The sequence below is a fragment of the Oryzias latipes genome, chromosome 23 (genome assembly GCF_002234675.1).
Source record: "Oryzias latipes chromosome 23, ASM223467v1".
NCBI lineage: Eukaryota > Metazoa > Chordata > Actinopteri > Beloniformes > Adrianichthyidae > Oryzias > Oryzias latipes.
Window position 1 is genome coordinate 1138710 of NC_019881.2, and position 20467 is coordinate 1159176.

Consider the following 20467-nt stretch of genomic DNA (forward strand, 5'->3'; position numbering starts at 1 on the left):
TCCGTCAGGTTTAGATGTATAACAAATCTAAAAGGGGCGGGGCCTGTCCTAACACACTTAAATGTCACAAACAAAAGTACACATACAAACATGTCCACAATACAACTGATGTTCACACACGCATACTTATGCCTTGTAAGGATTCTGTGGTTTAGTCTGGTTTGCTTGTTCTTGGTCATGTTTTGGTTTCCTTTTTGTCCGTCACACCAGTTTCAGGTTCATGATCCACAGCTGTCTTCAGTTCTGTTCATTTCCCTCAGAGTATATAAGTGTCTTGGTTTCTGTTCGTCCTTGTCAGGTCATCAGGGGGGTATTCCAGAAAGCAGGTTATGCTAGCTCCCACGGTAAGTTTGAGGCTAAGGAAGTTGATAACCTCAGCTTTCTGTTCCAGAAATGGAGGTATGTTTCAGGGTATGTCAGGTTGCCATAGCAACTCATGCTCTGAACAAAACCTGGTCTGGAGCAGGTTTAGTTGAAGGTTAGTTTGTTTTCAGAGAGGTGAAGCAGCATGGCGTGTCCATTTGAAGATGATTTAGTGGATGAAGAAGCTCAGATAATACTTTTTCCACCATGAGAGGGTGATTAGTGTCATGATCTGATCATGTGACGACCCAGATGCTGTAACCCGGAAGGAAGAGACAGGTAGGTGAGTAATGAGTTTTATTTTGTAGGAGCCAGCGGACCTTGCTTCGTGGTGAGTCTTGGGTGCTTGAAGGAGCAGAGGCTCGAGGGAGGTGCTCGGTTGAGCCGAGACAAGAGGACCCAGATTCAGAGTGAAAAAGGAGATTGACAGCGGGGTTGTCGGATTTACTTGGCGATGGCGAGCACGGAGTTCTTGGCTGTGGCGTGGCTGGAGTTCTTGAGGAGCATCGAAGGTAGCAGCTTCTACTCAAGGTGGTTGGAGGACTCAGGTGACTCTCATGGAAGGTAAGACCTGAGGCACAGCAAAACAAGGTAAGCATAGGAAACTGGGCAAAGGGGCCATCCGTAGCTCTAAACGAGGTTGAGCACCATCAGTGTTAACGAACTGGCGAAGAATGCTGGAGGTGAGTCTCCTTAAGTAGCAGGTGAGGCGATGAGGTGAGTAGTCACAGCTGTGAGTCTGGAGCAGAGCTGGGAGGGGGAGGAGTCTGACCAACATGGCCACCATGACAATAAGACCACATATGGATGTTGGAAAGATAAACTTTTTACTTTGATCTAACTTAATTATTTGCTTTAGTTAAGATAGATATATTTTTAGTTAAGTCAGCTTAAAAATAACACGTAGTTATCAGACTTTTATTTTACTTTCATTCAAATTAATTCAAGTAACCCTTGTGCTATCCTGGGCACTTTAACATTGGGAGTTGGGTCATCTAGACCCACTAGACCAGGGGTCGGGAACCTTTTTGGCCAAGAGAGCCATAAACGCCACATATTTTTACATGTAATTTCCAAAGAGCCATACAATAATGTAGTGTCCCTTTTCCACACTGAGGCACGGAGACTTAACCTCTTTTAAGGTTCTCTATTCTGGTTACTGCAGACCACAACAAACGCCGTACAATTAATTCAGCAACTCCTGAATCTCTCCCGCTGAGACGAGAGCGCTTCTGCCAACTTTAAATTCCCCTGCTCCAGCCCTTCCATTTCCCAGCCAATAGCTGAACCCCATTGGTCCAAACTACCTAACATCAGGCTGAGCGACAGAACTGAGGGCCAATCAGATCTCTGCTTGATGCGTTCAATGAACTCCAGAACTTTTGACGCGGCCCAACAGCCACCCAGTCCAAGTCAGTAAGCAACAATATGTTTAAAACTAAATATACGAGTGAATGTGTGCTTTGATGTAATTTCAATACTTTTAAAGTACAATAAGTCTGTGGATTCTTTTTGATAACATCGTTATGCTGTTGCTAATAAATGATGGGTACTACTACTGCACCTCTGGCATCGCATTGCGCCCGAGAAGGACTGGTCTGATGAAAAAAAAAGTATAATTAAAGATTTGTCTGCGAGCCACATGTGACCATCAAAAGAGCCATATGTGGCTCGCGAGCCATAGGTTCCCGACCCCTGCCATAGACAGTGCTGAAACCTTTTTTCTTCAATGATTTGTGATCTTCACTGGTGTCCATGGATTACATGAAATCTTTCCACCTTTATCCACCTTTGTCATGGTAGGGAGAACACATCAATGGAAAGGGGGGGGGGGTGTCATCTAAGATAGCACAAGGGTTAAGTAGGTGTAACTTTGGTGCTGCTGTTAGATGGGCACCACAAGGGATTGTGGGATATCATTCCCTTTGCCTGTCTGGACGGATTTGGATACAAGTGTGGGTTTTTGACCAAATGTGTTTAGTTGTTTAGCTGTGTTTTTGTCTATTTATTTGAACTGTTATATTTAATTCTTTCTGCACCATGAGTGAGAGGGAGGGAGAAGCAAATATTTAATATTTTTATTTGCAACTTAGAAAGTTGGAGTTTGCATGTTCTCCCCGTGGATTTGTGGGTTTTCTCCAGGGACTCCGGCTTCCTCCCACCGTCCAAAAAGATGCTTCATAGGTTGATTTGTCACTCCAAATTGTCCATAGGTGTGAATGTGAGTATGCATGGGTGTGAAATGTGTGACCCTGAGACAGACTGGCGACCTGTCCAGGGTGTCCCCTGGCTTCGCCCATGAGTGGCTGGGATAGGCTCCAGCAGCCCCGTGTCCCTAAGGGGACAAACGGAAGCAAATGAATGCAACTTGGAAAGTTTTGTTTGAGGATTAATTGATGATTAATCTTCAATGATCAGTCCCGAAACAACATTTTTGAAATAATTAAGCACAGATTTTTTTTAATTTTCCCTCAACAGTACCTTTCATTTTATGCAACACAAGCACTTCTGCGTGGGACTTACCTGTTGGGTTTTTTCCACACACTAAACAGCAAAATAAAAGCCTCTGTAGCTCGTGAGTCACCAATTTCCACGCAATTAATTTAGAGAAAAACAGTTATGTCTGAATTATTCACAGGTTGGGTGACATGCAAACAGCAAGCATGCCTAAAAATAATCAAATAAAGGTAAAACTCTCATTCTGTTCTCATGTTGTTTCACAATATTAGCTTTCAGAGATACATTTTTATAACTGAACCTGTAAACATGACAGATGTGGATGCTCTTCGTCATCATCAGAGGTCACACGCCACAACACTCACTGTCATTAGACAGCAATGCACCAACATCACATGACCTTTGAACTCAATTATGTTAGGTGCCATAGGAGCAATAAACTGAACCTTTGCGTGTTGGAGCTTTAAAGTACAATAGCTAAGAGTGAATAAAAGCTAAAGTGCTTCTTGGTATGAAATATGAACGTCATAAGAAAGTAACAGCGGTTTCTGCCGTTATTGGATTGTCTTTGTTTTACCCGACATCCTCTCAAGTGCTTTCATGAAATGATCCACACAGAGAAATGTTTTCTGCAGTATAGAGTGCACTGTCAATGAATGGTCTATTTTTGAACTTATGTCATATATAAGGTGCATAAGGCAAAACAAAAGAGTCAGAGGTAAATTCACACTTTTGTCTGCTACGAAATGACTGAGACTCATGACTACGATACACGGATATGTAAGAACACACACAATAATGCAAAACGTGACACATATTTCAGTAAAGTAAGTCCTTGCTTTAAAGAAAGCTGTGTTCATACAAAGGTTCAGAGATCACAAGTGTCTTTTGTTAAGATAACATTAAATTTATTACAGTGTTCCCCGCTTATTCGCAGTTTCACCTATTTGCTCATTTTTCCCGTCTTGTGACTCCTCCGGTTCAACACAAAAGCTCAGACAACTCCAGATGCTTGCATGAGACTCGTTTCTGCGGAAGGTGAGCGGATATGAAGGGAACCTCGCTGCCTGCTAAAGAATGTTTCACAGCGTAAAACAGCAGGGGGGTATTCCAGAAGGTCATGCTAGTTCCCACGGTAAGTTTGAGGCTAAGGAAGCAGATAACCTCAGCTTTCAGTTCCAGAAATGGAGGTATGTTTCAGGGTATGTCAAGTTGCCATAGCAACTCATGCTCTGAACATAACCTGGTCTGGAGCAGGTTTAGTTGAAGGTTAGTTTGTTTTCAGAGAGGTGAAGCAGCATGGCGTGTCCATTTGAAGATGATTTAGTGGATGAAGAAGCTCAGATAATACTTTTTCCACCGTGAGAGGGTGATAAGACCACATATGGATGTTGGAAAGAGAAACTTTTTACTTTGATCTAACTTCATTATTTGCTTCAGTTAAGATAAATCATTTTTTGTTAAGTTGGCTTAAAAATAACACGTAGTTTTCAGACATTTATTTTTACTTTCATTCAAATTAATTCAATTAAGTAGGTGTAACTTTGGTGCTGCTGTTAGATCGGCACAGCAAGGGATTGTGGGATACCATTCCCTTTGCCTGTCTGGACGTATTTGGGTGTAAGTGTGTGTTTTTGTCTAAATGTGTTTAGTTGTTTAGCTGTTTTACTGTGTTTTGCCGAGTTATACGCTGAGGAAGATAATCTAGGAGAATAATTATCATGGGGTGAATGAATGATGGATGAAAACAGCCTCTTCTGGAAGAGGATGACCTCTGCCACTTAACTGATGAAGGAGGAAGAACTGGTTTTAGGGCACAGAGAGACAGAAAGACTCCACTAATGTGCTTAAAGTACACTATGGTACAGTCTATTGATCTGGGAAAAAAAGTACAGTATATGGAGCAATGTTCTTGAATATTTGTTAGGGTTATGTAATTATCATTTCTTACACGCTATAATCACCATAACATGATTGTCTAAGTTCTATCTTTCAGTAAGAAAACAATGACGTGAAAATTTCTGACTATACAAGAATATGATGTTGCTGTTGTTCCCGATTAAATGACCCACGTTCATGTCTACAACCTTCAGTTTTCATCAAAAAGAGACTGGATACACGGGGAAGGCAGAACTCCTCAGTGACAGTTTGTGCTGTGACAGACCGATTCTCCTGCAGAAGTTCTCATCTCCTGTGTGGTTCTTTCAGAACAATATTTTACAAAGCATCAGAAATGTTTCTGCAGGTTTTTAATGAGGAAGGATCGGTGACAGATATTCTTCTACGTTAACGTTGGGAGTTGGGTCATCTAGACCCCGGAGTGGGGGGTGGTTCTTTGAATTATGGGATGTCTCTGGTCCCTAAAACCCCCTGAATACAGGGGAATACTGTACATTTCTGTGATTTTATAAAACCTGTCAGTCCCTATGAGTAGTTTGTTTTTGCTAAGAATAATTAGCTGAAACTTTATAAATAATGGCAATAACTGCTTTGCTTTCAAACACTTAACCTAAATCATTTTTCCAGAGAAATGTTTGGCTAATAGAAATCTAACTTGGCTGGTAGACTTTGGACTTTTAACCAAGAAGGTTCATTCAGAGCCCTGCCTGTGAAGCTTATCGCTAAAACACAAACGTTTGTGTGACTACGCCAACCTTGTTAGCAACATGTAAAAAAAAAAAACGCTACACGTTAGCCGTGTTAGCCGCGTTAGCATAGTCACAACCTTCTCTGTTACTCATAAACAAACTGACATTTTGACAGAGTGCCTCTCAAAATCACTTCAACATCAGTAAACACAACCAGAACTCCTCTAAATATAAGCCGCTGTTGTTCCTTAAAGTCTTTTAAGTGCACCATGTTGTGTGGAAAACACGGTATGCACTAAATCACTGTGTCAGAACAGGTTCTGAGTAGCATGTGTCTTTGCAGAGTGAGTGTTTTCTGGTGAAGTGAAGCTCTTGGCGCTCTAAGAGGCGTGAGGAGCCCATTTCTACATTATCTCTCTGTTAGCTCCAAATGAGGGGGAAAATGGACGGCACTTACCAGAAGCATGCAGCCTGTGCTGACATCTGCCAAGTCACACGCTGGGAGATTCTGTCCCTGCTCGCACCGCAGGATCGTCCAGCTTTAGGTAAATGACACTTAAAAACATGACGGAAAGGCTTTATTTTAGACCAAAGTCTTGAAGCAATTACCTTTTTAAAACGACCTTGATTTGGCCCATTTCTTCTTGTGAACTTACTAGATTTTGTGGGCCACAATAGGACAGAAATACATGTTGCACTAATTATTGTTCCTAGTGGTCTTTTAATTATGATTATATTGTTTTTAGCCAAAAATTAAAAAACCTGTAACGTTTTCTAAGGCATAACTTCTGCAGAGCAGCAGGAGTTCATTAGAAATTCACCTCTGAATTGTATGGAGCAACCCCAACCCCCCTTTTCGTCACCCATAACTGAGTCCTTCCGCTAGCTTACAGCCCCTCACAACTCCCAGATAACATTATCGTTCAACAAAAATGGCAGCAATATCAGAGCTATCCAGCCGTCCAGATTCCAGGGAAACAAAGACGCTCATGGATCTGTTTGTCTGCAGGTGGATGAACAGAAAGGGGCGGAGCCGGGAGCTTGTGGCCCCGCCCAGCACATTTTCTAAGTAACAAATTTAATTCTTTCCAATGGCAACTTAATCATCTGCTCCTGAATCTCAACAATTTGCATAAAGAAATACTCAGAAATACTCAAAAGCTTTTTTTATGGCTTCCCTTCTCAGAAAAATGCCACAAGATCATGTTAAAAACACCAAAAAGACAATTTTCATTTGAGTGGGTATTTTTCCTGTCAGACCATTTAGCAGTGTGGTCCCTTAATTTAAAAAAAAGAAAAAACAATTCTAGCACATCTGTTAGCTTTTCTTGAGGAACTGTGCACAAATGAAACAACTTTTAGAGTAGTTCTCTAGATTTTTGTAGCTGTAACAAAACTGCTAAAGCAGCACAATTTTAAGAAGTCCAAAAAAAAGCATGTGTCACATTTGTCACATTCCCAGGTCAAATATCTTTAAAGTGCTAATTAAATCTAATCACAGCTTCATTAATTAGCCCCCTATTTAATCCAGACTAGCTAAAGTATGAAGACATGCCTTATTAATAATGAATTCCATCTTTTCATGCATCATTGATTGTCTGGAAGCTCCACAGAGAGGCTCAGAAGCAAAAGTTTGTGGCCCTAAAACTCCATCATGTGTCCAGAGGGCGGCTTTCTTTTTGACAGAGGTCCCGCCCCCGGCGCCGGATGGTGAAGGGTCGGCCCCATCGGGCCGGCTGGTGACAACTCTGACGAAGCCGGTGATGAGGATGGTGACGTCCAACTCATGTTAGTGTGAATTAAAAAAACATTGGAACGTATAGGAGTGCATCTCTGAAAGCCACCCCACCCCTCCTGCTCCACCAGCATCACCCCCCCTTTGATGTAAATCAAATGTCTATATTTGGAGGGAGCTGATGTCACCAGAGTTTGGAGTGAGCGCCTATAACTGTTGGCGTCGCTCCTGCAGACCTGCAGCGCTGGACGGCTGAGCTGACAGACTGGGAAAGCACAGCAGCAGGTAAGGACTTTCTGTCCGACGCGCGGCTGCAGATGTGCAGAGATGCAACACTAAGAGGACTTTAGACGGCTGTTTGCATCTTTTCATAAATAATCCCTTGTTTTGTCAAGATTCAGATTTGAAAAAACCAAAGCTGGGTTTTACTTTGAAGGTCTCACATGTGCACAAGAATGCATCTAAAATTATAGGAATTTTTTTTTATTTGAAATAAGCTCTTGAAATTAACAGTTGAATATGATTTTTTTAAGTAAATTGCTTTTGATTGTAAAAAAAATGATTTTTTTCTTCCACTTTTTCTTAAATTCTATCATTAAAACATATTTATTGTTATTTAGCAACAAAATATTCAGCTTCTTGATGAGGTTTTTGCAGTGAAAAGGCACAATTGATCATAAAGAAAACCTGTTTTTAAAATTGCTTTTCCATAATTCTTTTTATATTCTGTGTTTCAGTGAAGCACTTTGTGATTTTTTACAAATAAAGTATTTTATTATTATTATTATTAAAAAAAACTTTAGATAAAAATGTTTTTTGCTCAATTTGGTATTATTTTTGATCATTTATTCATTTCTTTTAAACATTTAAATTCCTTTGTCTGAGATATTGAAAATATAATATTAAAAGAAGCATATTTGAACTGGCATTGAACCAGGCTTTACGTGTGAAAACAGTGATGTGTTTATTCAAGCCCCCCCCCCTCTCTGTGTGTTGATGCAGGCCCCCCCCTGACCCGCATCATGCATCACCTGAGGCTGCACCGGCTTCTCCTCCTGGTGCTTTTGTTTCTGCGCTGCGTTGTTGCCGCTCCAAACCACCGGTGAGTTGGGAAAAAAGAAAAAAAAACGGCCATAAATTCTGCACATTAAACTGGGGGGGGGGGGGGGGGGGGGCTTGTCTTTGGAAAAGTGCTTCAATTTGGGGATGGGGGGCTAAGTGGCCACTTTCTCCTCTTTCTCTTGGGGCCACTGCATGCTGTGAAGTGGGTGTCATCAGAGTGAAACGGTTTGGCCTTTCCCCGCCCCCCCCTTCTTGTTCATCAGGTACTTCAGTCCCGCCTCGTCCTCCGAGCAGGAAAACGTTCCCCCGGAAAGCGAAGACTGGTCTCTCCCCGAGTTCATCGCTTACCCGTTCCTCAGAATGTTGGGGCCGCGGCCGCAGAGAGATCTCGCCGCCATGAACAGGTAGCTGCGCTTCTTCATCAGACAGCATTAGCATCAGATTTGAGACACGCATTTCTGTCCCTTCAAGGATATCGAACATTTTCTTCCATCCTGTAGTGGATCATCGTTCTCTAGAGACAGTAGAAAAGATTTTCATGCTCATTTCAAAATGGACAAATCTCCAGAATCCTTTTGGTGGGAAAAGTTTCTGGTGGGAAAAACTCATCCATTGTTATTCATTTTCGTAACCCTTGTGTTATCCTATGACCCCCCCCTTCCATTGGCGTGTTCCCCCTACCATGACAAAGGTGGATAAAGGTGGAAAGATTTCATGTAATCCATGGACACCAGTGAAGATCACAAATCATTGAAGAAAAAAGGTTCAGAGCACTGTCTAGTGGGTCTAGATGACCCACTGTCTAGTGGGTCTAGATGACCCCACTCCCAACGTTAAAGTGCCTAGGATAGACCAAGGGTTACTGACCACTTGCTGTATAGAAAGAATGCAAACATTGAAAAGTTGATCATCAATTCTGTACTGCGTGAGCCACGGATGTTTTTTCGGGATGACGACATCCACGACCTCATTATCACGAGAAAACAGCTTTTTTTTAATGATAGCGAGACCACAAGACAGTTTTTCTTGTGAGCACGAGAACACAGAAATGTAGATTTTTGACAGAAAAACCCATCATTCTGGACCCCCCCCCCTGAGGAAACTGACAACAAGTGCAGCCGCCGGCGCATCTGCAGCCGAGCCAACCTTCTCCTCAGACGACGACGACTGACCTGGACGTTGTTTCTGACCGACAACATCAGCACAACCGTTCCACATAGAACACTTCCACCAGGGTTCAAATGTGTCAATCAAATGTGAGACAGTGGTGTCAGAGCCAAAGGATCATGAACGATCTGCTCTGATCGGCATCTCATTCAGAATTTCCTGTGGATTACAAAAAGCCAATGGTGGATTTTCTGTCACTTCTTGAAGGTGGTGGGCTCTACGGGGTTAACGCTTGTCTTTTCCTCCTTGCAGTCATCACTTGGAGAAAAGGAAGTGCAACACAGCCACCTGCGTCACTCAGAGGTTAGCAGACTTCCTGGTCCGCTCCAGCAACACCATCGGAACCGTCTACGTCCCGACCAACGTGGGATCCGCCACCTATGGGAAGAGAGACCTACGGCAGCGTCGCTACCTGTCCCTCTAGTGCCGGGGGGGGCGGGGACGCATTGGGGGGTGAAAATGACATCCCGGTCACAGTTTTCATCGATTTCAAAAGCAGCAGTGCCTTTATTTTAAACCAGACGGTGTTGTTCTCTCTCAGCTGTGGTTTGTGACGTTTCTCCACAACAGCATTAAGGAAATGCAAAGAAAAAAAACTGGAACATATTTAAATAAAAGGGAAAACATGTAAAGCCATTGTAGATAAATGCATTTTTTGTTTTGATAATAAAATGTAAAACAGATTTGTATCTTTTAAATTCTGTCTAAGGTCACATTCATCACTGGAGCTGATTTTCACAGGTAAATTCTTTAAAAAAACAGGCTCAGCTGAAAATTTGCTGGCGTTTGTCGGCAGAAAATTCAAACTCTTTCCTAATGCTGAGTATTACCACAAAGTGTTGCTTCGGAACAAAAATGAAGTGACAATTATGAGAAAAATGGTGTGAAAGATGATTTCAACTAAAAGAAAAACGTGTTCGTCACATCAAGGGACAATTTTCCTATTAAAAAATATTGCACCGGACGCAAAAGTGTCAGAGTTCACCTGACAAGGATTTGAAATGTATTTTTAACAAAAGACATTTTCCTCGGTATTTCAAAACAGCATATCAATATCTGTCCTATAGACTGAGTAAAACTAAAATGTTGATACAGCCGACATGCTGAGAAGTAATAAAAAGCAAGAATAACTGAGTAAAACTAATCGATATCTCAGATATAGAGTGCTAATTCCTGCATTCCTGAACCCACAGATGATGAATTATGCTCTGACTGTGTAAATTATCTCTGACACGTTCTGCATTGCAAAGCTGAAGTGGTGGTAGAATTTACTTTGACCATCCTCTAAAACTGTTGGACAAAATAATCTTTGAAGCTCTGTTGGGTCCATCTACCTGCCTGTCCAAAAAGCACACAGTAAAAAATCATTTAAACCAATCCATGCATACGTGTGCTTTTATGCTACAGAATCGCTTCCATATGTTTTTAGGTAAAAGTTGACTTTGTGACATAGTAGTTAAAAGAGAATTGTTCTTTTCTGCACCCTGCCTCTAGTGGTCTTTGGTGGAACAGCAACCCTTTGGAGTGAGACTCATGCCACCACATTGCATTCGATTTTTTTTCTTTTGCTTTTAATTATGGCCCGCAGCACTCACAGAGTGCAAGGACCATATTGTAACTGCTACGAGGGTCGAACACTCAAAAAGTCCAAAACGTCAAAAAAACGCGTCAAAACGCCAAAAAATGGGGTCAAAAGTCGCCCAAAGCACAAAACGACACGACAATTGTGTAACGCAACAAAAATACACACACACACGCACAACACCATCGCACAAACGTTAGAATTGTAGTCGCAAAAATGACGACAAAAACCCAAAAAAGCCCCAAAAAGCCCTCAAAAGACGGGTTTAAAGCCAAAAAGACATGCCCAGCCTATAGTAAAAGACAGGCCGCATTGAAATACATAGGCCACCTGACTGCAAAAACTTCTATATTGTTTCTGCTTCGTTTCATTATTATTATGGCCCGCAGCAGTCATAGACTGCAAGGACCATATTGTAACTGGTACGAGGTTCGAACACTCAAAAAGTCCAAAACGTCGAAAAAACGCGTCAAAACGCCAAAAAATGGGGTCAAAAGTCGCCCAAAGCACACAACGACACGACAATTGTGTAACGCAACAAAAATACACACACACACGCACAACACCAACGCAAAAACGACAAAATTGTAGTCGCAAAAGCGACGACAAAAACACGAAAAAGCCCCAAAAAGCCCTCAAAAGACGGGTTTAAAGCCAAAAAGACATGCCCAGCCTATAGTAAAAGAGAGGCCGCATTGAAATACATAGGAAATCCTAACCGCAAAAACTTCTATATTGTTTCTGCTTTGTTTCATTTTTATTATTACGTTTCTTCTTTCTTACTGCGTCTTTGAGCTCAAATTTGACCCCCGCCACATACTCGAAAACTCACCAAAATTGGCACACACCTAGGATAAATTCAAAATGAATTTTCGGCGAAGTGAACGCCCCCCCCCCAAACCCGATGACCTCACAGTCGGCAAAACCGTAAAAAAAATGAATGGGGCCGAAATCTCAAATGGAGCCGATTTTTTTTTTTTCGAGATACAGTTACGAAACCAAAACACGGGTGTTGGAGATATCCTAAAGAAGTTTTGAAATCATTATGGGATGGCCACACGACCTACGGCTTGGCGGCCATTTTGTGGCGAACTCAGAGAAATGGCGATTTTCGTGTTTTTTCACAATATGGGAAAACGACACTTTTGTTCAAGCGATTTTCACGAAATTGCATACACGTGCCACTAACACGATTCTACAACTGCCAAAGAAGTTTCGTTGACCTTTGACCTTTGGAACGGGCGGCCATCTTGAATTTTCAAAAAAAGCACCTTTAGTAACGGATACAAACGAAAACTCGTCCTAGGGATTTTTATTGATCTTTTTGAAACTTCTCGGGCATCAATGGCAAGCTACTGTGGACAAAATGTTGGAATTAGAAGTTGTAGAATTTGAAACGCGTGCGCGTGGCGAATTCGCAACCGTCGCCATTTTAGCTAGCTCGCACATAATTTATCGGAATAGCCTGAAACTGAAATATGCGATACCCTGGCCCACACTGAACAAAATGATGTCACATACGACAAAATCGATAAAGGAATGTGGCCGTGGTAAACAAAAAACCATCGCAAAAAAAAGTGCTGACTCGGCAAAAAAAGTTTTTTTCGGATTTTATTTTTAAGAATCGGCTAACGAAACCCAGATAACTTTGTCGGGTATATCCAAAGAAAGTTAAGAAATCATTACGTGATGGCGACACGACCTACGGTTTGGCGGCCATTTTGTGCCAAAATCTACCATTTTGAGTTTTTCGCGTTTTTACACAATATGTAAAAATGAACTTTTTTTCGAGCGATTTTCACGAAATTTGACGCGCATGTCCGTAGCGTAAGTCTACAATCACCTCTGGAGTTTCGTCGACCTTTGACCTCGGGAAAAGGCGGCCATCTTGAATTTTCTATAAAAAACACCTTTACCACCAAATTCAAACGTAAACTTGTCGTTGGAATTTTCAGCGATCGTCTCGAAACTTTTTGGGTATCAATGGCAAGCTACTGTGGAAAAAATGTTGGAATTAGAAATTGTAGATTTTAAACGGCGTGCGCGTGGCGAGCTAGCAAAGTGGCGCACTGTTATAACTCCTATGTTTTTCAATGGACCACTGTGAAATTTGAATGCATGCAATAATGCCTGAAACTGCATACATTGAAAAACACTGGATATGGACATATAAGGAATGTGGGCGTGGTTAGCATAAAACCACTGTTGCTAGGGACGACAAAAAGTTTACTTTTACCGATTTGTCCGAAACTGACGTCAATCTGTTCGTCTTCTCAAGGGGACCAAAACATAAAATGGTTGCTATGGAGATAAAATCAACAGAAAAGCCGCCATTTTGGAAAAAGTGTTTTTTTATCAACTCATGACATATAGCTCTCACCAATGGAGGAATGTGTTTTTCTGAGTCAGTTGATGATGCTTACCGCTATGCTAGCACTTTTAGCTATGTTAGCATAACTAGCATAGTTAGCATAATTAGCATTTTAGGTAATGTGTTTTTCTGAGTCAGTTGATGATGCTGATCGCTATGCTAGCACTTTTAGCCACATTAGCATAGCTAGCATAGTTAGCATGATTAGCATTTTAGGTAATGTATTTTTCTGAGTCAATTGATGATGCTGATCGCAATACTAGCACTTTTAGCCACATTTCCATAGCTAGCATAATTAGCATAATTAGCGTTTTTAAAAATGTGTTTTTCTGAGTCAGTTAATGATGCTGATCGCAATGCTAGCACTTTTAGCCACATTAGCATAGCTAGCATAGTTAGCATAATTAGCATATTGAGCAATTTATACTACCCTTTATCAACGTGGGCGGTGAGGACGGTGGTGCGTAGAGTAGGGCGTGGAAGGCGGGTTGCGTCTGCGGGCCATACAACGCCGCTTGCGGCTTTAATTATTCTTCCCGTTTCTAACGGATCCGTAGATCGCAAATTTGACCCCCGCCACATACCCGAAAACTCACCAAAATTGGCACACACCTAGGATAAATTGAAAATGAATTTTCGGCAAAGAGAACATCACCCCCCCCACGATGATGACATCACGGCGAGCGTTCCCGTCAAAAAAATGAATGGGCCTAAAATCGCTTATGGGGCCAAAAAAAAATATTTCGAAATACAGTTACGAAACCAAAACACGTGTGTTGGAGATATCCCAAAGAAGTTATGAAATCATTATGGGATGGCCACACGACCTACGGCTTGGCGGCCATTTTGTGGCAAACACAGAGAAATGGCGATTTTCGTGTTTTTTGACAATATGGGAAAACGATACTTTTGTTTGAGCGATTTTCACGAAATTGCACACACATGCCACTAGCACGATTCTACAACTACCAAAGAAGTTTCGTTGACCTTTGACCTTGGCAAGGGGCGGCCATCTTGAATTTTCATAAAAAAGCACCTTTAGTAACGTATACAAACGAAAACTCGTCCTAGGGATTTTTATCGATCTTTTTGAAACTTCTCAGGCATCAATGGCAAGCTACTGTGGACAAAATGTTGGAATTAGAAGTTGTAGAATTTGAAACGCGTGCGCGTGGCGAATTCGCAACCGTCGCCATTTTAGCTAGCTCGCACATATTTTATCGGAATAGCCTGAAACTGAAATATGCGATACCCTGGCCCACACTGAACAAAACGATGTCACATACGACAAAATCAATAAAGGAATGTGGCCGTGGTAAACAAAAAACCGTCGCAAAAAAAAGTGCTGACTCGGCAAAAAAAATTTTTTTCGGATTTTATTTTTAAGAATCGGCTAACGAAACCCAGATAACTTTGTCGGGTATATCCAAAGAAAGTTTTGAAATCATTACGTGATGGCCACACGACCTACGGTTTGGCGGCCATTTTGTGCCAAAATCTGCCATTTTGAGTTTTTCGCGTTTTTACACGATATGGAAAAATGAACTTTTTTTCGAGCGATTTTCACGAAATTTGACGCGCATGTCCCTAGCGTAAGTCTACAATCACCTTTGGAGTTTCGTCGACCTTTGACCTCGGGAAAAGGCGGCCATCTTGAATTTTATATAAAAAACACCTTAACCACCAGATTCAAACTTAAACTTGTCGTTGGAATTTTCATCGATCGTCTCAAAACTTTTTGGGCATCAATGGCAAGCTACTGTGTAAAAAATGTTGGAATTAGAAGTTGTAGATTTTGAACGGCGTGCGCGTGGCAAGCTAGCAAAGTGGCGCACTGTTATAACTCCCATGCATTTCAATACAAAACAGGGAAAATTGAATGCATGAATTCATGCCTGAAACTGAATACATTGAAAAACACTGGATATGGACATATAAGGAATGTGGGCGTGGTTAGCATAAAACCACTGTTGCTAAGGACGACAAAAAGTTTACTTTTACCGATTTGTCCGAAACTGACGTCAATCTGTTCGTCCTCCCGAGGGGACCAAAACATAAAATGGTTGCTATGGAGATAAAATCAACAGAAAAGCCGCCATTTTGGAAAAAGTGGGTTTTTTATCAACTTATGACATATAACTCTCACCAATGGAGGAATGTGTTTTTCTCAGTCAGTTGATGATGCTGATCGCTATGCTAGCAATTTTAGCCACATTAGCATAGCTAGCATAGTTAGCATAATTAGCATTTTAGGAAATGTGTTTTTTTGAGTCAGTTGATGATGCTGATCGCTATGCTAGCATTTTTAGCTATGTTAGCATAGCTAGCATAGTTAGCATAATTAGCATTTTAGGTAATGTGTTTTTCTGAGTCAGTTGATGATGCTGATCGCTATGCTAGCACTTTTAGCCACATTAGCATAGCTAGCATAGTTAGCATAATTAGCATTTTAGGAAATGTGTTTTTTTGAGTCAGTTGATGATGCTAATCGCAATGCTAGCTCATTTAGGCACATTAGCATAGCTAGCATAGTTATCATAATTAGCATTTTAGGAAATGTGTTTTCTGAGAGAGTTGATTATGCTGATCGCTATGCTAGGACTTTTAGTCACATTAGCATAGTTAGCATAGTTAGCATTATGAGCAAATCCAGCCTTGATTAGCTTTTAATTTGTGGGCGGTGAGGGCGGAGAGGGCCGCGGTAGTGCGTAGAGTTGGGCGTGGAAGGCGGGTTGCGTCTGCGGGCCATACAACGCCGCTTGCGGCTTTAATTTTTTTTGCTTTTTAAAAACATTTTTGCTTTTGCAACACAATGTTTTCATGTTTTGTGTGTCAAAATCTTTGATTTTGCTCTCATAGGTTTCAATTAAAGTGACAAAGCAGCCATCAAACAGCTGCTGATTGGTCCAGATTCTGACCAATCAAATCCCTGTATTTATCCAACATGGTGTCTGAGGCTCAGAAGCTGAAGCAGCTCTTTTTACCCTGGATTTTCTCTTTGGCTGAAGAACATTTTAACAATAATTCATACTTTCTTTCCTTCGTTTTTGGCATGATGATTTTCTATTCAGTCACATTTGTGAATTTATGGCTGAGGATCTCCTGAAACTGTAAAGTTTATCTGCTGACATTAAATCTACAGGTCTATGTGATCATCTGTGAATCCTCCAGAGCAAAATATTAGTTAAAACTTTGATTTTCTTTAAGATCTGTTTGATGAAACAAAATGATAAAAAAGATTTAAAGCACAAGTGTTTGGGATTAGATGAACAGCAGTGATAAGCAGATGAATGAACAGAGTGTCTTATTTTTTAGAACTCCTGTGTTTTTGTCCAAATAAAAACAAATTCGTGAAAAAATGCTATTTTCTCTTCATAATTCCACATTTATTAATGAAAATACAACAATAGTTCAGATTCAATGGAGTCGAAGCTCGGAAGTTTTTTTCTGCTGCAGACATTTTAATCACGTTGGTCATTACACTGACGTAAATAAATACGAAACCTGTTTTATTTTATTTTAGCTGCTTTGCTGATCCTTCTGGATTTTACTCTGAGAGAAACGGACCAGAATGGTTGAAAACGGCAGAATCCAGAACCGACACAAAGTCCAAGGTTGTGTCCAAAGTCCTTCCCCACTCACCCTCTAGAACGTTCTCCATGTTCTAGTTTGTCTGAATCTACAATTACAAAATCCAGAACCCTAGAAATTTCCCAGAATTCTCTGTGAAAAACCTGTGTGCATCCATGCTCACTAGATCTGAGAATATAGACCACAATGCATTGTGTCTGAACAATTTTTACAAAAAAATGTGTTTAAATGTATTTTTTTAATAAACCATCAACATTTTTGTCTTTAGAAGACAGTGGATCATCGATGACCTCACATCTGTCGTGAGCGTGGTGTCTGAATTTCTTTTAAAATTCAGGGCCCTGCATAGTCCTGCACTTTATAGCTTTTTAGTAGTTAGGGGTTACGGCGGGAATTCAGACACATGTCTGCCTCCAAGCACGTTACAAGACAGAGTCACCTGATTGGTTATAGTTTGGACCAATCAGCAGCTGTTTGATGGCAGCTTTGTCGCTAAACTGAAACCTATGAGAGCAAAATCAAAGATAGGAAAAAAGTGAGGTGACACATAACGCATGAAAAATCTGTGTTGCAAAAGCAAACATACTTTTTTCAAAGCAAAAAACAATTTGAAAGCAAAGAAAAAGTATTTGAAGTCAAATCTTTAATATTTTCATTTGCAAAAACACGTAGTTTGGTGTGTTGTGTTGTGGCATAGATATCACTCCATACAACACTCGCTATTTTCTTATTTAATTCACCTTCTATTGGATACTCTAGATAAAGCAAATGACAAACATCAGGGAAAATTCATATCAAGTTCTGCTCCGATCATCTTTTGATCTATTGTAAATTGTTCACAGGAGGCTTTTTTTATTAGAATTGTGCTGTTTTTAGGCTAAATTAAAAAAAACTGTTATTTTCTCAGACACAGTTCTTGCAGAGCTGCAGTAGTTCAATAGAAATTTGCCTCTGAGTTGTGAGTGGGACTGTAGGCGTGGAAGTAAACCTCCACTGATATCCCATCATTGCTGGCTTACAGCCCCTCTCAGCGTCAAGCTAACATTAGCAATGCAGCAATATTGTAGTTATCCGTCTGTACAGCTTTGAGTCAGGTGGGGAACATGTATAAAGAAATTCTCAGAAATGCAGTTTTAATCATCCCTTCATCTATATAATTTCCTATATCATGAGAAAAATGCTACAAAAAGATGTTAAAAACACCATTTTCATTGGAGCAGGTGAAAAGGTTAGTAAATAATGCTGCATGTTGTTGTTTGCAAACACTGTCAGTTTCTTTAGATTAAAAATCAATTAAAATTAACTTCTGGGGTCAAACTTTTACTCTTCTTTGTTCTCTCAGTACAATGCCTTCTACCAGCACTATCAGTGATAGGCTCCAGCAACCTTGAGTGAAAAGTAATTACCAGGGAAAATGTTTCTATAAAAAGGAGAAATTAGGTAATAATTAACATATTTTATTATTTTTCTCATTGTTTGAGCATACTTCCCCCCCCCATCATATTTCTTTAGATTAAACCCGTCATCAGAAGCTAACAGACATTTTTGTGAGAAGTTGGAAGAATAGAGTACTGTGATTGTGGCTGAAAGGCAATATATGCCAAAATAAATGCTAATAATAAAGAATTAATTATTATGTAAATATTCGGTTCATTTGCTAATGAATATTTTTCTATTTGAGACGTCTAGATATGTTTCTGCTCGTGTCTTTTGGGGTATTCTATGCTTCCAGCAGCCTCTCACACTTTAACTCTAGTGATGTGGCTGACGATGCCTTATCAACACGCTCTCTGACATCCCATAACTCTGTGACTCTTTACACAATAGACATGAATTTGCTGATTGTAAGAGTTTTGCATGTGGAAGCCCGAAATGTGCATTTACATGGCCTTTTCATTGGAAATGGCCTCTTTAGCACGTGTTGCTGAGGGCGGAGCTTTACTAATACAGAAACTCTGAAGTTTGTGCCGATTTGTTCAGACTTTACATTACTGATGAGAATTTTCTAAATAACTTAATAAACATGTTTTTCTATCTATTGGTACATAAGAGGCTGGTACATTTCATCCACATACGGACGAGGCTGCAGCTCTGCTTCAGAACTACTAGAGTCACTAAGGGTTCAGTGTTTTTGCTCAAGGACACTTTGACACGTCAAAAACAATTGATCTCTCCTTTTAGTAGCTTACGTCAAATGTCTGCGGTAACAAAGCTAAAGTCTGTCATAACCATCCCTCTGTACTTTTGTCCCAGGTTGTTAGGAACACATCAGAGGAACAGGTCATGTTAGATGTTTTGGAGATAAATGGAGGGAAGCAGATTAAGATGCTTTAGACATGTGGAGAGGAGGAAGAGTGATGATCTCAAAGGATGCTGAGGCTGGAGCTGCCAGGAAAGAGGAAGACCAAAGATGAGGTTCATGGATGCAGAGAAGGAGGACATGAAGGCCGTATGTGATAGTAAGAAGAATCCAGAGGAAATGGTGAGTAAAGAAAGATGAGGAGACTTTGGAAGGGATCAGCAGAAAGTAGCAGAAGAACAAACTCCAACTTTGTTAGAAAATTTGCATGTTTTTTCACCCAATTCAATTAACTGTGGTGTTCCTCAAGGCTCTAGACTTGAACCACAATTTTTATCAATCAATTATGAGCAATTTAAACAAAAAATGTAACTATATTTGCTATGATAAATGATCGTGGATTAGGACTTATCCAGCAATGGGAAACCTTGATCACAGTCGTCCTAATGGATTGTTTAAACTGTTAAATAGAGGAGCTGTTTTCAACTGAAAGAATTGTTATTTTAATTACTTTTGAACATTATGATGTCCGCGACCCCTTTGCTATCTTATTGTCAACAAAGCAGCATCCAATCAGAATCAACAATCTACACGTCAGAAAAACAACAAAATCTTCCAACACCGCATGAACGCAGAATAACTTTCCGTTCCTAAACAAAGATCAATTTATTTGAAGTCCACCGCCTATGGGGAGACAATAGAAATACAGAGAAAATAAAAACTTAACAAGGAGAATCAAAATAATATATTCCAGTTTGGCGGGCCTGATGAAATCGTTTAACGGGCCGAACATGGCCCCTGGCCCGTAGTCCCACCTCCTCGTTTTATAGTATACATGGATATGTTTTCTGCACTTTAAGCCATTTTCCACATTTATTGAATCCAAAAACATGTAAATGCCAGTAATAATGTGCTGAAATGACAAAGCTATGCTAAATGATAAGCGACAGGCTTTCAATTATTTGATCAAGAGCCCTACAGACCACAGAAATGTCCCCGCTAGCATGTTTAAGCCCACTTTTCCTTGTGCCATAAAAAGAACACGGTTATTAGTCATTGTTTACCCGCATCCATTATAATGGCACGACTGTCATCGCAATCCTGTCTTGTGTTGTGTTGGCGCAGGGGTTGTTCGGGGTAATGACAATCAAGAGGGGAATTATGACGCACGGCATCAACCTGCGTTTGATTAGCACTGACCCGATCATCTCAGACGCTGACATCAATACTCCCATGCATGGTCGACACCTGC

The 20467-nt window shown here is 40.6% G+C and overlaps 1 protein-coding gene across 1 annotated transcript; it reads left to right on the top strand.

Annotated features, from left to right (window-relative positions):
• The first annotated feature begins 7046 nt into the window (after positions 1–7046).
• Positions 7047–10702, top strand: iapp (islet amyloid polypeptide). The gene is made up of 4 exons (XM_004082859.4): positions 7047–7428; positions 8146–8245; positions 8469–8609; positions 9625–10702. Exons 2-4 carry the CDS (start codon positions 8166–8168, stop codon positions 9794–9796), a joined length of 393 nt encoding a protein of 130 aa, XP_004082907.1. The 5' UTR covers positions 7047–7428; positions 8146–8165; the 3' UTR covers positions 9797–10702.
• Positions 10703–20467: the final 9765 nt, after the last annotated feature.